At 43.5% G+C, this 18,903-nt stretch overlaps 1 protein-coding gene across 1 annotated transcript in view; it reads left to right on the forward strand.

The window, feature by feature from the left end:
• The window catches only part of SPEF2 (sperm flagellar 2), a 156,838-nt gene extending 139,979 nt beyond the window's left edge, over positions 1 to 16,859 (forward strand). The window contains exons 33-37 of the mRNA XM_032470906.1: positions 1,138 to 1,230; positions 3,710 to 3,889; positions 10,094 to 10,333; positions 10,527 to 10,649; positions 16,550 to 16,859. Of these exons, the coding sequence (XP_032326797.1) occupies positions 1,138 to 1,230; positions 3,710 to 3,889; positions 10,094 to 10,333; positions 10,527 to 10,649; positions 16,550 to 16,639 (726 nt within the window). The 3' untranslated portion in view covers positions 16,640 to 16,859. The remainder of the gene's footprint in view (positions 1 to 1,137; positions 1,231 to 3,709; positions 3,890 to 10,093; positions 10,334 to 10,526; positions 10,650 to 16,549) is intronic.
• Positions 16,860 to 18,903: the final 2,044 nt, after the last annotated feature.

Consider the following 18,903-nt stretch of genomic DNA (forward strand, 5'->3'; position numbering starts at 1 on the left):
CAGAGCATCCTTTAGCGTAGGGCTAATCTGGCTTCACCACTAAAGTAATATCCTCCTGGAGGCTCTTCCCAAAGCCTTGTGGTTTAGAAGGTCCTTCCACTCTGCCTGATGGTACTGTTTTCCCTGATGGTCAATTGCAGACATGAATGAGAACACCCAAAGAAATAAACTGAATGCCAAATGTGTAGTATGAACAAGTCAAATTGGAGCTTAGAAGAGAGATCAAGGAGGACCTCCCTGAGGAGGTGTGATCTAAGCTGGATCTGGAAAGATGGATAGGTTTACATTGGTGGACAGGAAATCACCTCAAGTAGGAGTGATGATGTGAGCAAAAGTGAGAGAATGGTTCTGAGCAGAGAATGACATGACAAGATTAAAGCCTTGAGCAAATTGATATGGTCACATGATATGAGCTGAAATGAATAAGAAGGAGACAGGAAATGAAGACAGCTCCAGGGTTGCTGGAGTGGCCCATGACGGAGGCTTGAGACTCGAAACCAGCATGGCAGCAGTGAGAGTGAGAGGAGGGGAGAGAGGGGAGAGGCATTGCCAAGTGGGAACCAAGAGAGTTGCTCATTGGTGTCAGATGTGGGCTGAGAACGAGGTTTGTCATTAAAAAGAAGCCCATTGAGCTCTTGAGTCAGTCAGTCACTCCCTCAGCAAAGATTTTCCAGCATCAACCTTGTGCCCCAGCACCACGCAGGGTTCCGAGGACAGACAGCAGCACAAACAGGACACGTGGAATGGGAGCTAGTGTGACAGGCACAGACCCCTCTGAAGTTTTGCTGTGCAAGCATCGTCTAGGGCAGGGACTGTCAAGTGTCACCACAGGCTCCAACAGTTCAATACAGCTAGCATGCCCAGTGTGTGGGTTTTCATTTGTACATTAGCCACACGTACTACTGCACTCATACATCATACCCATTCTCTAATTTTTAAAAATAAAAATTGTAAAAGAACAAGATCAAATAAATGTAAATGGAAGTTCCTAGTATTTTCTCCTCCGTCACCATGATTTCTTCACCCTACTTGGGAGACCGCTGCCCTAGACACCTGCAAAGAAGGGGTTTAGTCCCTGGCTCTTAGAGGAGCAGTTGCATCTCAGCACAACTTTAATGATTCTCCTTTTTTGTATAGGCTGGCCTGTGGTTTATGGGAGATGAAGATATAAAAATTCCAGAAAATCCTCTTGAACCCTTGCCATTCAACAGGCAGGAGCATCTTATAGAGGTAATTATTGCGATCTTTAAAAAGTGTAGTACTATGTAACATTGACCAGTTTCTTTGTCTTTTCTTCCACCTGTGTAATTAGTTTTAGACTCTATTCTCACCCCCAGCTCCTTTGCTGGATCCTCACAGTGCAGAGTTTAATATTCACTAAGGTGGCAGCGCAGAGGAATCTGGGGAGGAGATAGGGGCCAAAATCTTAGACAGAGTCCTATTAATTCTCTGTGTGATCTTGGACAGTATCCATTACCTCTCTGAGTTTCACTTTCCTCGTCTGGCAAATAAGCTGTTACTGAATACATTTTTCTCTAAGTGACCTTCCAATTCTAAAAGCTTTGGATAGGAATGCTTTTTACCAATACATGTTTTTGCTCATTTCTCTTTCATTTTGACTAACACTCCAAGGGTTTGCATACAGTATTGCCCATGACCCATCAGATTATTATTATCAAAAATATCATTATTATTATTATTATCATTCACTTCTAGCCCTGAGGCCAAAATAGAATGCAAGACCTTAAAATCTAAAGCCTACTCTGACTTCAGTAGAATTGTTTGAAATATAAAACATAGATGTAACACAGCCAAACTCAATAAGATACAAGAAAAGCTGAATGGTAGATTTAGACATCACAGCAAACTATGTGTATCGATTAGTCAATTTCCAGCCAGCCCTTAGTTCAAAACTGCAGTGCATGACTCCAGTTAGAATCTGAAAATGAACAGTTCCCTTCCACTGGACGCATTTTCTTTGAGCATCTCTGCTAGATGCTGGCAGGAGAGTAGGTCAACGAAAGGGGTCAGAGAGTCACCAAAAAAGTCCAAGACATGAGGCTGGCAGTTGCAGGGGCACATGTTTGTTTTGGTTGTTGTTTTTTTGTTTTTTTTTTAATAAATGGAGAACTGACATCAATTCTCCTGGAAAGCTTTGGAAGACATCTCTTCATGATTCTGTGAATAAATCTGCCCACAACATAAACAATTTCTTCATTCCTTGAGAAGACCAGAAGTCTGAATATGATGCCAAGGAAAAAGCACTTTCCCTTTCAGCCAGAAGTTTCTAGAAATGTCCATCAGGGCATTACTCATGGAGCCAATAAAGGTAGAAATCAGCCCTGAGGACTGGGAGGCAGTGATGCAGGAAAGGGCCTTTGGGTACCAAGGAGGGGGGTGGCTCCCACCTGCTGCTGCTGCCCAAACTGCTGGAAAATGACACGGAGGAAAAGAGTAAACTGGGGACAGAGGCAGGACCATGGAGCCTGAGATGGAAGTGCTCTGATGGGATGAAGGACGGCTGACAGCTGTGGGTGTGTGTGATGTCCAGAGGACAGAAAGCAGTGTAGTTTTCCATCTATCTCTGCACTACATAAATCTTAATGCTCTTCAGCTGGGATTAAAAGCATAGATGCCACGGCTGACACGCTGTGACATCTTGATGGCGTTGCCTAACCTCTCTGGGCCGTGGTTTATTCTCATCCCTCTCTGCCGGGGTTGTTGAGCAGAGTGAACTTATACGTGTGGTACTTTTAGAGCAGTGACCGGCCCATAGCAAGCCCTGTGTAAGTGTCAGCTAAACAGAAGCTAACCATGCAAACTATAGATGGTTAAATGACGGTTAACGGTCACCATGCTAAAGAAGGTGTGCAAAGTGAAAACATAAGACAATATTATAACTTTATTTGGGGGGCTGTACTTAGAAAAGCAAAGACCAAATCTGGGGGAAATAGCCCGTGCAGAGGAATTCTGAAGGCCAGGCTCCCTGGGATCTGTTCCCCGTTCTTCCATGACTCATTGTAAGAACTGGAGCAGGTCCCTTCACCTCCCGGGGCCTCTGTATCCTCTTAAGAAGAGGGCTTAGCTACACCCCAGGGCCGCACCAAGCTCCCCTGCTTTGTCACCTGCGTTCTCTGTGGCCCAGGGCCGGCAGGGCTCCTGGAGACAGGCCATTACCATTGTGCATGGGCTTGGATGACCTTAGAATCCCAGATACTGAATGAAAAGTCCAGCTGCATCCAAAAAAGGAGCCCCAAGACGTGTCTGTGCTGCAATCACATCATTGTCCCCTGACAGTGACAACACACTTCCTTATAACTGATGAGGTTCAGCCGAGTCCCGGCTGCCTAGTTTTTCACACAACACCAAGCATGACTGACTATTCCAGAGTAAAAGTCCTCAGGGATTACCTGAGAAAAGGCAGTTAAATTTCCTCATATTCAGATGCACAGGTTTTGTGTCAATCTCTTCTCCACACCTTCTGTCCATGTGAAATCCTTCTCTTACTTTGGGCTGTTAATATGTGTTGACGCCAAGTTCACGATTTGAAATACTAGCTATTTGCTAACAAATCCCAAGTGTCTATTTCTGTTCCAAACCTCTCTCTTCCTACGTTAAGCTCTTGGATACCACTGCCTACTGGACATCTCCACTTGAATGTTCTAGTAGCCATGTTTTATCTTTGGTTGAAATTCTTTTTGTGTGACAGTTTTTCTTTAGGCTATTTGCTGACCATGAGAAGGAGCCACCCCAGCTTGACTACACACAGATGCTGCTCTATTTTGCTTGCCATCCAGACAGTATGGAAGGGGTCTACCGGGCCCTCAGTGTGGCCATTGGGACTCATGTCTTCCAGCCAATCAAAGTGCCTGCTGTTGTTGCAGAAAAGGTAATTGGGTTCCAGAAACAGACCAGCATTGGGGTCTGGAGGGGATGCCAGAAGACCCTAAAGTTCTAACAGCAAAGACTCCATTTTTTTCATCTCTGTGTTTTCCCAAGTTCCTCACACAGTGCTTTACTAGATCTTTGATAAAACCTTACTCTACTGGATTGGTCCCTAAGAACTAGGGACCCATTACCCAAAAAAATGCTTCTGTAGTAAATTGAAGTTTGTTCAGAATTTCTTGGTGGAATCAAAGTTGCTCTGTAAAGGTCAGCCTTTAGTTTACATGAAGTGTTAATCCTGATAAATGAGAAAGAACTGGATATCAATGCAGTCTGCTTGTCACACTGTGTGGAAATTCTGTGCAAAACAAGTGCAGGCCTGAGACAGAGGCCACGTAGATGTGACACTTGATAGTGTCTCAGGCCAAAACCTGGCCACCTGAACTCCACAGACACTTTGTATCACCTACATCCAGGGACAAAAGAACTGAATATTTAAGAAAATCTCACACCCCGCTGTGGATTTCTAAAGGGTTGAGATTCCTTGGCTTTTGGGGGTGGAAAAGCCTCAGAACAGGGCACTGACTAATATACTAATTTGGTGCCTGTTGGCATGACCTTTTGGGGACAGAGCTGTGGCACTCATGATGGAATGCTTTGTTCTGTCCTTCTTTGTGGACACGGCGGGGAGAGAGATGCTGCCCGGCTCAGACTCCTCAGATGTCCTGGTTGCCCATGGTTGTCAGAATAGAGTGTGCTGGGCTCTCTGAGAAAAAATGGGAAGTTACTGTGACAACTTTCACATTAGGGAAGAAATAGACTCTTTGGGATACAACCCAAAGTGTTGGCCTCGAGCAGATGACCAGGAGGGGATGTCCTTGTCCTTCCCTTGGGGCCAGAGTGAGGTCAGACGGATGCGGAGTAGGCTGACAACTCAGGCCTCTTCGACCCCATGTGCTGTAGACGCACTTTAACACTGACACGACGACAAAGTTCCGCGAGGAGTTATTACTTTCACTCAAGAACGTTGCCTTCTTAGACCATTTAACTGTCCCCAAATAAATGGAGGGTTAGAGGTGGTCTGTCTTCACGGGGACTGCACTTGCCCCTTTCCCGGGGACAATGCTGCATCTCCTCACAGACTGGGCCTCCTGAACTCGACTCTGGCAGGGGTCATAGCCTGACTTGAGGTCTCAACTAAATGTCTGTCATCCGGGGCAGGCAGGCACCCTGCCCTAGGTTCCCGCAGCCCGCTGTGCCTCTCTCTTCTCGATACTTCTCATTAACAGCCACATCCTCAGGGTCAGCTCCCTCCCTGGACCCTGGGCGCCCTGTGGGCGGGGCAGGGCCGCCTGTCCTGTTCTGCCTCCCTGAACCTGCACTACTGCCACATAGCTCAGTAAACTTTCCACTGAGCACAGCAATCAGTTAATTCTTTAATTAGCTCTGTGCATCATACCCTCTGTGTAGCCCTGTGCTCTGCAAGGGCTACAGAAGAAGCCACATTTGTTCCCCTGAAGGGATTCTATCTAACTGCCCCATCCACACAGGCAAGAATGAGAGAACGATGGCCCAAATGCAGAGATCACAGAATAAAGGACAGATTAACACAGAGCCTTGCTGATCAAAAGAGGGGTCTGTGCCTTCTTCTTTGCTATCTCCCTATCTTTGCTTTTGCTATTCATCTCATCTCGAAGGGTTTGCGGCCCCTCCAGTATCCAAGGCCTATTTCAACTGCCGTTTCATTCCTGAAGCTTCCCCTGGCACACTGAGTGCTCTTTCCCCAGCGCTGCATTTCTGTTCAGATCCTCTCCAGCAGGACTGAGCACCATCACGTGCACACACACACGTTTATTCAACAAACACTTACGCAGCACCTGTGTGTTCTGGGAGCCACCCTTGACCTGGGGCTAAAGCAGGTAAAATAGAGACAACAGCAAATGGTGATAAAGGCTACAGGAAAAAAAAAGAATATAGGTAAAAATACAGGAGTCTGGGCGGGAGTTGCTGTGTTAAATAGGGTGTTCACAGATCTCTCTGTGAAAAGGCATATAAGCAGAAGCCTGGAAGAGGTGAGGGAGAGAGCCTTGCGGATCTCTGGAGGAAAAGCATTTTAAGTGAATACCGTGGTGAATGCAAAAGCCCTAAAGTGGGGTCGTGCCTGGTGTATTCCAAGGATCAGCGAGTCAGCTGTTGTAGTCGGAGAGGACTGAGCTGGAGGAGAGTAGCAGGAGAGAAAAGTGAGGGGGAAACAGCTCTGAGGGCCACTGGAGGGACCTTGGCTTTGACTCTGCCAAACAGATGAGATGAGAAGTCACTGGAGCATGGTCATTTGATTTAAAATATATCCCTATACAGAACAGACTATAAGGGGTAAAGGAGGGAAGTGAGAACACTAAGAATTCAGGCAGAGGCTATTTATCTATTGAATCCTACTGCTGTCATTTCTACCTTGAGCTGGAGACAACTTGTTGTCCATCTTTGTGTCCTCTGAAGTAGCAAGTGTGCAATAACGTACATAGCAAGTGCTCAATAAATGTTTGCCAACATGGCTGGGAAAGAGGAGGAGAGAAGGAAAGGATGGAATCCAGACTCCAGCGTAGAGCAGAAGAGAGTAGACATTCCAGGCAGAGGCAATAGCAGGGTTCAGGAGGCTGCAATGAGCCGGAAAGACCAGGAAAAAAAAGTGCTAGAACTGTTGCCATAGCAGCAGACAGCCAGCTGAGTGGGTAGCAGCCAGGCCAGCTAGCACAGGAAGGCACTGCATCCCTTCCGTCCCTGACCCGGTCAGGTCACTCACCATGAGCTAGTGCCTCACCCAGGAAGCAGCCCTCTGGAGTCCTTCTCTCAAGAGCCCTTTACAGCCCCAGGATACTGCACAAGAACCGTCCCATTGCCAGTGCTCAGCAGAGATGGAAGCGAGGTGAGGGGCAAGGGATGGAGTCGAGGTCTGTCACATGCCCCACACATAGGGCTGCTTCTGGCTTGGAGTGAACCCTAGGAGCTTTGAAAGTGAAGTATCCACCCACTTCCCTCATTCTTGCCCACTCTTGGTCCTCACCCCCCTGCCTCCAAAGATGCCCTGTTTCGGTAGCCTTTCCAACCATGTTCTAGCTTCCTGGGCAGCTTTATCCCAGGAAGCCACAATAAGCCTGCTCAGAAATAATGTCTCCAACAGATCAGTATTCACCCCCAGACATTGAATCGGGTCTTGGCTTCTGCTTTCCAAATAAACAACTGGAAATCTCCCCCGATATTTCATTCTTCCTTACTCTATATCTGCTACACACGCTGTTTTGTCAACGTGGCACAGACCTCCTGTTTAAATGCACGGCTTCTCAGGTCATTTAAAAGAAACTCGAGAACAAAGCGCTCATGAGCACGCCCTAGTCCTCATGAAGTTTCTGATAAGTTGACATTTGAGAAAATGGTTCATTCTGGCCTGTGGGCTGTGGGGGTTATGATATTGGAATTTAGTAAATTGTGAGCTTGACTCTCCCACAGTTTAAGGCTCTTGGTAAAACATATTGGCAGAGATGGTTTGAGGCCTTGGGATTCGAAAAATATACATTTTCATTCAGTTCTGCTCTTTGATGCTTTGTTCCCGTTAGTGCCAAGGACTGCCTTTCTGCTCTGCCCTCTGCGATGTGGGACTGAACGGGCTGAATGATGGGGCCATGTGGTCAGGCACCATCCTGGGGCACGTTTGCTGGGAGTCCTTGAGGGCTGCCTCTGAGAGTTAGCCAAGTGTGACAAGGGGTTTGCTAGCGCTGCAGCCTGCCTCGCTGCTGAGATGATAATGTGACTCACACCGAGTTTTGATACCGCTAATAACTGCTCATTCAGAAGCCCTGGCTTTTCTCCAAACTGGCATCCCTGGCTTTGCTCATACACCCACATTCACAATTGTGATCTTTCAGAGCTGTCTTTTGGAGAGAGCCCCCTCTCATGCATACCCTGCAGTCCCACCAGGATGCTGAGCTGGCTCCTGTGGTCCTCATTGTGGCCTGCCTCCCCACCCCCCACCGCTCCCACTGAGCCACTAAGTCTATTCTGCCCCAAACCCCTAGAGAGCAAAAACAGCAAACATTTACAGAGCATCCTCTGATGTTAATAAGTTAAGGATTCTTCACTCTAATCTTTCGAACGTTTACATTGTTATCTTTTGGTTAAAATTAAAAATCCATTTATCCCATGATGATTATCTCAAGTCTTTGAGAAGTTGGGTCCTCTCTAGTTATAGAAACAGTGCAGAGACCAGGTTCCTTCTCCTTTAGTTTTGTTATCACCTGCTGAGCCAGCCCAGTTAGTCATGTGCTCGCCCTCAGGTTCTGCCATTATCTTGTCCACGTAGCACCCATGCTGCACTCGGAGCAGAAGTTCATTCATCCTTCACTCACTCAGCAAGTTGTTTTGCATCTCGACCGTGTTCATTTCACCGTACTAAATGGGAAATTACTGACGGGTAGCCAGTGTGATGATCTCCGAACTTCCTCGGCTCAGGCAAAAAGGCTAATTTCACATTTCTGCCAGTAGCATTTCAATTGTTTAAAATGGAGAAGAGGCTAGATAGATAGATAGATAGATAGATAGATAGATAGATAGATAATTAATACTTAATTCCAAAATCTTTACCTGATAAAACATTCTCCCCCCACCATCCACAATTAGATTAAGTTCCCAATTTACCAAAGGATATAGAAACCCAACTAAAGCAAGGTGACCACACCGAGCTATAGCAAATGCAACCTGTCTTCATTACACCACCCTCAGCCCCTACTGATCCCTGCAAATTGGGCTTACAATGACCAGAGGCTTAGTTTTGTGCTGTGTTATAGTTCTTTTATAAGTGGTGCGCACATCATGACTATTTGGAAAGATCTTGCACTATCTGTACACTTAATGCTTCTACTAAATTGAGTGTTTACAGACCTTAGCATCCTCTTATTTTAAGCCTAAATTAGCATTTTTCCATCCTCTGGATAAAAGAGATTCAGCACTCGGGTGTTCTCTGACGTCTGGCCAGCCAACATTCTGAAAATGCCCCTTTTTTTCCTGTGGCAAATGACCAAATGTCTATTACCTCATCATCAGAAATACATACATGTGACACACATTTATTACAAATCTACTATAGAGAATTTGTAAAGTACACATCAAAGTGAAAAAGAAATCACCTGTTTCACTAATCAGAGGTAACCACTGTTAATTCTGTGATGTATCTGTTTCTTTTTTTCATTAATAAGTATATATATGTAAGACAGTGAGGATCCTGGTGTATTTATTATTTTGTGTTCTGTTTTCTTTTGGCACTTATCCTGTGAGTGTTTTCTCATGTCACCAGGTATCCTTCTAAACCAAAATGTTCAGGGCAGCGTAGTGTTCTGTCACAGACCAGTACTATCATGGATGTCACCCTTCCCCATTTGGGGAATCGTAGGTTTTCTATTTTTGCTATAAGTTTCAATATGAATGAATATCCATATACAAAAGTCTTTGTGCACATGATTTTTTTTAGAATTAATTCCTAGATCAATAATTACTAGGTCAAAGGGTAGGAATATTTTTCAGGCTTTATATAAGAAATTACAACAGAAACAACAGACACCTTCCCATACTCAGAATGCCAGTGTCTGAGAGCATGGCTTCTCACCAAGTTTCAAAGAGCAGCAATAGGAATCCCAATCTGCCTATATTCCATTTGTTTTCTATTTTACTTTCTGAATGTTTGGTCAGGTCTAACTTCCAGCACACAAACAAATGTTCTCAAAGCTTTTAGAATCTGCCAAGCTTAAGAAATGAACTTGCCGTAACCTCTTGACTACAGGCAATTTCCAAAGAACATCCTGTTAAAAAACCTATGTTCAAGTGTAGAAGTCTAATGGCTGTTGTATGAATTCATCCCAGTGTCCTTTTACTGAGGAATATGATGGAGCTGGCAGGGAAGTCCACAGAGCCTGTGGAGAGGTGAAAAAGACACACCCCATGCTGAGGCTTCTGTAAACTACCAGCAGAATTGGTCTGGGATTTTGACATGATTTCCAGGGCAGCTAGCATATTTTACGTCTAGACTTTGTTTGGCTAGTTTGTGATGGACACTATCATCCCAGGGCAGAAAATGTATGGGTCAAAATTGGTGTTTCCTAAATATCTCTTTTAGTGGAAAGATTTCAGTCTGATTTCAAGTTCTCTTCATTTAATTGCACAGACCTCCTCCCTTACTGATATGAGTCCAGTTGAGGAATATCTGGAAACTAAGGAAAATTTTATAAGTGAGGAAAGGGAATTACAAGAGAAAGGGGAGGAAAAAGAAGAAGAAATCCCTGAAAATGCAAACACGGAAATGATTTCCATGGAAACGTTGCTCAAAGTGTTCGGAGGAGGAAACGAAACACAGGACTCAAACAGATTTGCCTGCCCTCAGAAGACGGAGAACGTTTATTTAGAGGTTGGTTAGATTATTTTATAAAAGGGGCATCCTGTACCAAAGAAAAGCTTCCCTCTACATTAAGCATATTTTCATGGAATTTCTCTCCAATTCTATCATTATATAGAAATTATGGCGATTCCTTTAGTAAATAAGATCATTTTTAACGTCAGCAGGATTGTAAAGTTAATTAACTTCCTTTTTTTCTTTAAAGAACTTCATAAAAGTATTTCAGGACTTGGGTTCCAAGAATCTGGAGCCAATTAAAGTTGCCGTTCTTCTGAAGCATCCTTTTATTCAAGACCTGATTTCAAGTTATCCAGACTATAAAATTCCTGTGAGTATTACCTGAAGGTCCTAATACAGTCCTGATTTGGTTGAGTTCAGGTTCAGGGCTTGGTGGGTTATGTCAAACGTGGAGAAACAGAAAGAGGGAAGGAGCTGGACTTGACCAGAACAGGGTCTGGGGAACTAAGCTGGCAACAGCATCAGCAGAAAGGCCAGCCCAAAATACCCAAAGGGCAGCAAGGTAAGGCGTAGTAGAAGTGACTCTCAGAACGTCAGCACCAGTGACAGTCAGGACTGTCAGTATATGGATAATACGATCAGGACCTTGGATAGAACCAGCAGTACTAGGGATAGTACTGTCAGTGCTACGGAGTTGCCCTCTCAGGACTCTGAGGACATGGATCTACCACAGAAGACTGGAGGTAGTTGGTAGTTAAAGTAGGTGGGTGGCAGTATTAGTGCCCTGTATCAGTCCAGCCATCTAATGACCCTAGCCTATGACCGAAGAGAATGGAGACCAGAATCCCTTCCCACTCGTCAACCCCCCCCACCACCAAAGAGAATTAAGGAGACTATGATCCCCAGCCGAGTGCTGGCGTGTTCACCACACTCTAATCATGGTGCACATGATCTAAATAGTGCATGCAGTGCCTGTGCTTATGAAAGAACGGGTGTCAGTTCCGTCAGAGAAACTGTTCAAGGTGGGGAAACTGAAGGCAAAACCCATAGAGACTAGAGCGACCCAGCAGAGGGAAGAAGGAAGAGAGGAAGACCTGTGTCTCAGAGCTCACACGGGAACCAAGCACCGCTCAACCACACATGCAGAAAGTGCGCCCACCACAGCAAGTCCCAGGTCTCCAACAGCAGGGGCTACAGAAGGCAGAGAGGTCCCCCTCTCAGAGGACAGCAAGCTGCTGCAACCCTCTTGCAAACCTCACACATTTAACAGCATGAAGTCTACCTATTTGCCTCCTGCTAGGCTAAACTGGCTAAAGTGCAGGTGATCTAAGATGCATTTCTCCTGAGTTCTCGGCTGTCACCTCCTATGTCCAGAAATGAGACTATCCAGACTTAAATATCTTTGTACCAAAATTTATTTGTTCTAAATTGATGACCCCTTTAAATTTTTATTATATATAGGTAATCATTGAAATTGGTTTCTAATAAGCTAACAGGCACTAAGCATTTCCAGTAGTGAGGTATGATTGCAGCATTTGAGAATATAGACTCAAAAAGGAATCAAAAAGTCATGGGACTGAATCTCAGGTTCACCACTCACTAGATACCTGACCTAAACTTTCCCTTGATCCTGGCTTTCTCATCTGTTAAATGAGGACAACATCCATTCCTAGTCAAAGGGTGGTGGAGAGGATGAAATGAGATCTGGCATCTAAGCACTTGGCTCAGTATCTGACTCACGGCAAGTACTAAGGAAGTGATGGCAGTTAGGATAACCGTTCACTGCTGAGCACTCACTACAGAGGCTAGTAATGGGAGTTTCCAGGGGAGACAGAAATGTGTGTACCAAATTCAGTTACTGCTCTCACACAAATCCCACTTCTGTTTGCAAGAGAATTTTTACACACAGGGATCACCAGGAAATGGTAGAAGGTAAACCACCCAATCGCAAAATTACAGGAATTCAAAACATAGGACTTTTCTGTGGGAGAAGCCAAGTCTTCAAAGATGGCCGGGATTTGGGAAAGTGCGGGCTGGGAAGAGCAGAAGTGCATTTGGATTTTGCTGCTGGGGTGGAGAGGGGGCCACATCCTAGGTGGAGGCGTTGGAGCAGGACCAGCGGGGGCAGAGCAGGCGGTGGGGCTTCCAGTGATCCCATCCCACGAGTACGATCAGGTCAGATTGCAAAGAACCCAGATCTCATGCAGGGAAATTTGGATCTGATTTGAATAGCAGTGGAGAATGGCATAGGTTTCTGAGCAGGGACATAATGTGACTCTAATTTCTTCATCCCTAAGTGTTTCTTTACCCCTTTACCATACTATATCATTATGTCTCTACATTTAACAGGGTCCTTTTTTGAAATTACTTGTTTATTTAAATAGGCCCAAAATACTTGGAAACATGGCTGAAATTATTCCAAGTCATTGTACTTGAACATTCCACAACATTTACTGCTTCCCTTGAAACTGCTATGTTACAGGTCCCTTTTGGCATCTTATATTCCATACTTCCATTAATAAGGAATAGCTTTCTTCCCCACTGAGGAGGAGGAGGGCATGAGCCAGTGTGATCCTAGTGGGGTCAGAGCTCATCAGAATCAGACAAGTGGGTGGAGAGAGGTGGGTGAGTGGGTGTCACATGCAGGATGGGGGGGAGTCATCAGCTGTGGGGTCTCCCCCTTTTTGCTTTCCTCTAGGCCATCATCATTCCATGTGAGATGAGTCCAGAGACCCATTACTTTAGACTGCAATTCATCCTCAGGTTCTGTTCCATGTTGCAGGAAACAGCCCTCTTATTTTAAACCAGTAAAATAATTTTCAGATTTCCTTAGTTTTATGTATAATAGGGTTTACCTTATCTTACTAAGGTCAACTAGGAGCATAAAACACCAGGTTGATTTCCTCCCATCACGGGAGAACTCCCTACAGAGTCAGGAGAACATTCTTACTCTGTCCAGAATGACCAAATATGATTGACTTGCAGAGAAGATTCTATTTGGCATTTTCCTGAGAAAAGAAAACAGCCAACAGGTGGCTGACTGCCTTTGAAGGTCATCCCCTGAAGATGTGTTCTGACTGCCCAGGGAAAGCTGGGGTCTGAGCGGCTTTTTTTACTTTGCACGTGTCCCTCATTTTGGGGGTAATTTCACCAACTTGCACCTCAGCTAAAGCCCTCTGGCATTTTGAACACATGGGACCGACCCGGGTGTGGCAGGATGTTGAATATTCTGGGCTGCTGCCCACTGTGTCCGCAGAGCACCTTGAGGCATTGACGGCCAAAACAACCTCTTTCACTGCCCTAAATCTTCTCTGGTGTGCAGATGCCTCTGGCTGACAGCCACCCAGTGGAAGGTTGTCTGACCTCCAATGGACCAGCCTCACAGCACTGGTATCCGCCTGACAGTCTAAGAGTAGGAAGAGAGTTTGTCTGTTTGTCTGTCTGTCTGTCTGTCCGACGGTTCGTTCCTTCGTTGCCAGAGTGCTTCTGCCAAGTAAGCTGCTTCCACTGTCCCTGTCCTCGTCCTTCACATCTTCTCCCTGTCACTCCGCCAAGGGATCTACTGAGAGTAGACCACCTGCTACAATCGGGGCACATTCATATGATTGTGACCCAAGGAGAGCTGAGCCTTTGACCTGAAAAGCCAACATTCTGATGTTCGAAAATGAAAGAGGTTCCCTTTCCAGTAAGGGGCTCTATTCTCATTTTCACTAAGCAAACAGAGAAAAAGAAAGAAAGGAAAAGCAAAAAAAAAAAAAAAAAAAAAAAAAAAATCTCTGAAGACTCAGTTACCAACACTCTCGTCCTGTCATCAATTTTTGCTCCAGATATCCATGTGCAAGTAAATAGATCACATTTTTAAAATGAACCTTAACCACAGTGATGTTATTTGGAGATCTTTCAAGATAAGTAGAGCAAAAACTAGAGTGTGGTTTTTCAGGTTAAAATGCTGTTTGCTGTTACAAACAGTGGGAAGTGAAGGTCGTTCCCTAACAGCTCTGTGTTGACGAGGTTCATGTTCGGAAGCAGCAAACATTTTAAAATACATATTGAGGGGGAAAAGCAAGTATACACAGTTATTTTGATATGTTTTACTTTGGCTCTTGTTGGGAGGTGGCCTGGCTTTGTGGTTGGAAGAATGGGCTCAGGACACATACTGATTGGTTCACACCTATAAACTGTGTGACCCTGCGTGAGTGACCTCCTGGTTCCTTGGTTTCCCCATCTGTAAAATAGGGTTAATTATCAAACATACCTCACAGGGTCCTGGTATGGATTAAATAATTTAATACGTATAAAATGCTTAGCTCCATGCTTGGCAGATAAAAAGCACTCAATATAGGCTAATTATTACTACTATTATTACTGATCTGTTGGTGGTTGCAGTACACAGGAAATATTTCTGAGCCATGCAAAATTATATGTGGATGAAGTAAAAAGCTAGCATTTCATCTCCTGGAAAGAAAGGAGGCTATCTCTGGTGCAATGACAACAGAGGGTCCAAACACAAGTCCCAGGGTTCAATCCCTATATGGATGACGGAGATTTTTGTATTGGATTCTATAGTTACTCAGTTTAAAGTCACTGATAAAACTTCTCCTTTCGTAGATCTTATACAGAGAGGTTATTTTCAAGAAATGTTCCTAAATTCTTAAGAAAATGCTTTGGTTAAATGCACCAGGATCAATGAGGACTCTGTACCTCGGTGCTTAGTGAGGAAAGTCGGTTAACTTCCTGTAATAAACAAATTTACAAACATCAGGAGACACCCAATTTTCTACAGCAACCCAACAAATATAGTTTCTTGTAATGAATACGTCTGAATAAAAGTGACTTTCCTTTGGCAAGCCTGTAAATCAAGCGTATCTCCTTAAAATTAAGGGTACCATTCAATAGGAAATAACAGTCAATCTTTTAGTGTCAAAATCAGAATGTCACAGGAGAATTTCTTATAAACGAATGATCAGGCTCCAATCACCCGAAGGCAAAATACCTATAAATATCAGTGTAACCTGGAGGGGCTTGCAATCCACTTTAAATTCTTCAAGGTATCTGAGTTTAAAATTTGCTCCAACTTTCTCTTTTATGTTTATAACAAAATGCGATGGTGGCTTCATTTCGAGACTCTCTCAGGCTTTTTTCCCCTAACTGCTACCAAAAGTTATGGCCCCTGATTTCAGCTGTAAATTTAGGCGAAGCTGATTTAAATATCTGGAGCTAGTCATTTCCCCCCAGGCAACAGAGTGTCAGATAATCATAGGTCAGCTTAGTTCTTAATCCCCAAGTTAACATTCACGAATCAGCATTAATTAACAATTATAAGTAGACATGTTATTAAGAGCTGTGTTGGGTAGGACCAGAAAGGTCCACAGAGAGCAGCCGTTCTTTTTCACTTAGTTCACTCAAGGTTGACCTTTGGCTGTAGGAGATCTGTATTTTCAAAGAACATACTCTCTCAAGAAAAATGATTCACTATGATTCCTGGCAGTGACTGATACAGTGATGTGTATGTTACTCGGCAGAGATCAGTTTAGAGAGTGAACTAACTCTTGTCTTTGTGAGTAAAAATGACTGCAATCAAACTGAAACCTTTGGAGTTCTGAAGAAAAGAGTCTTGTGTTCTTGAAGCACTTCCCTAAAAAAAAAAAAAAACAACAAAAAACTGGAAACTGTATAAATATAATCCTTCATTTTTCACATGTGTTTGGACCCCTTCTACATTATGATAATCTTTAAATTTTATTTTTTTAAATCTGTGATTTAAAATATAACACAGCTGGTGGGTATTTTAAGTGGACAAAAACCAGACCATTTTATCCCTAATATTTTAAAAGACATGGAGAAATGAGACAATCTTGCCCTCAAAATAACCTGCAGTTCTAAAACTCTACTACTCTGTAGACATGATTAATTTGGCATTAGTATTTACCTTTAATTGACTTTTGTTGAGTAACAGGGAAATAATGTGTTGGCTTGCCCATTATGTGCAAGCTCTGTGTAATTTCTTTTACAAATGTTATTTAATCAAATATGACAACTCTATTATTAGATGTGGAAATGGAATATCCAAGACCTTTGATCATTCCAAGGGCACAACGAGTGAGTTGCAGGGCAGAATTCAAACTAGACAGAGAACAATTTTCTAAAAGGAAAATAAACAAATAAAAACAACTTACTGAATAATCATGGTCATATATCATTGATCAGATGGTCATTAATCTTAAGTCATTTATTAATGTTTGTAACTTCTCTTTGACTCTCTTCTCTTAGGATATCAAAATAATTCTCCAAAGGAGTGAGCACATACAAGGAAGTGATGGAGAGAGATCTTCTTCAAGACTTACAGAGGAAAAGAAATGAAGAGAAAAGTGTGTGATTTGGCAATGAATCTTTCAAACAGCAAATGTAAACATGGTGTCTGTCCTATATGTTATGTTCTAAGTGTAGAAATGACCCTTTGGTTATGGGGGTCCCTGCAAAGGGAGCCTTCCTTAACTCAGAGAATATTCTGGAATAAACCTTAAATTTCAGAGCAAACATCCAGAGTAAGGAGTAATGCATTTTGAAGTGATTCTGAAGCTAGAAGGCACCAGAACAATATGTTCAAAAATAAGCATAAGCTTAAGTCATGAACAGTCCCTGGGAGAAGTATCTACATTAGGCAGATACAGTGAAGATTTCCCCAAAGCTCCACATCACATACCGTTTGCAGTTTTTGCTTGGCCTGCCAGGAAATTCCAAGGTATAGTTCAGTAGCAAAAGAGAAGGTTCGCTATCAACTACTGGCACAGCCAGGACCCTCTCATCTAGTCATAACTCCTTCTTAATAGAATGTTTCTTATATTGATATATGGACAGTTGTTATCTCTTGGATAAATTAGTGACTCAAATTCAGTAATATTTATCTCAAGAAAGTGATTTTTCTGTTGTTGTTGTTGTTGTTTTAAGTGAGCAGTAATGCATTCTCAGTGGCTGGACATCCATGAAATGCCCTCAGGGTCTCTTCACAGGCTGCTCCTTCTGAAGATCTTTGCTGGATTCCACCCCCTCCCCGCCCCCGCACTCTTCTACTCAACCTCTAAGTGTTGGAGGGTCCCAGCACCCAGCCTTCTCTGTCCACAGTCAACCACTGGGTGATTCATTCATTTCCATGACTTTATGGGGCCAAAGCTGAAGTTTCTGTTCCCATCTTCCCCCCAAATCCAAACTTCTCTCTTACCATCTACTTGATAGCCACATGGATAACTCATCTTTCTGGAAAACTCAACATGTCCAAGCCAGAGAGAGAGAGCCTTTTGGTCACCCCTCTGCTCCAACCCTCTATTGGCGTCCCATCTTAGGCAGGGTCTGGTCCACATCCTCACCTTGATCTTATCCCTTGCTGCCTCTCTGATCTCATTTCCCACCATTCTCCCCCTGGCCCATTCCACTTCAGCGACAAACGTACCTTGGTGATTCTGGAACATATCCATTACACTCCTGCCTTAGGGCATTTGCACTTGCTTTTCTCTCTGCCTGCAATGATTTTCTCCCAAATATCTGCATGGCTTGTCCCCTGACTTCCTTCAGGTCTCTGTTCAAATGACACTTTGTCAGTAAGACTTTCCCTCAACACATAATGCAAAATAGAAATAACCCACCATCCCCGCACACCTCACCCCACTGGATTTTTTTCCATTGTGCTTATCAACATCTGACAAGCTACATGTGTACTCTCTTGTTTGTCTGTCACTCCCCTAGGCTGTAAGTTCCTAGTAAGGGATTTTGTGTATTTTCTTTATTGCTATGCTCTAGAACCTAAGACTAAAATCATGGCCTGCTTTTAAGTTGTGTTAATACATTTGTGCAAAACATGTAGAAATATCACATTTAGACTGATCACTAAAACAATGAGTAATCCAAAGACAATTTCAATTATTAATGAGAATTATATTCTATTTCTTGAAAGTGACACATCTCCTAAATTTGCTTCTTAGAATACTTGTCTTCAAGAGGGTAGAGAATGGTGATGGAGAGGCTTAGGAGATGGGGAGGAAACTCAGCCAGAGATTTCAAAATTTCAACTCCACTGATTCACGTGGAATTCTAGTTATTACAGAGAAGGGAGTGGAGGAATATCTGAAAATCAAATTCATATAAATAAGATATCATGATAAGGACACAGACATTAAATGAATCCACATTTTATTAAGGACTGAACAAGACAAAGCAACATTACATTGCAATAGGAAAAAATTAAAAGCAGAGACAACAGAATACTATCTGTAATAATTCCTTGTGTTTCCTTGTAATTCCTTGCTTTGATAATGCTCTTGCACAGTGTTTTAAAGAAGGAAATTGCAGACTTTCCATCATGACACCCATTTGTTCATCTAATCAATAAGAGAGCAAAGGTGTCCCTGTGGGTATTTGCTGCATGTCAGTCTCTCCATCATTATCAGAATTAAGCAGATCTGGTGACTAGTGACAGATGTTACCTAGAGATGTAATTGAAGCTCTCCTACTGCAGGTTCTGGAGCAGGCAAAGTTGGAACTTCACACTGAAACCAGACTGCAAGGGATTCTACCAGAGAAAGAATGTTCTAGAAGCTCATCTCCTGATGGGCCTTTCAAGTCTTATAATT

The sequence above is a fragment of the Camelus ferus genome, chromosome 3 (genome assembly GCF_009834535.1).
Source record: "Camelus ferus isolate YT-003-E chromosome 3, BCGSAC_Cfer_1.0, whole genome shotgun sequence".
NCBI lineage: Eukaryota > Metazoa > Chordata > Mammalia > Artiodactyla > Camelidae > Camelus > Camelus ferus.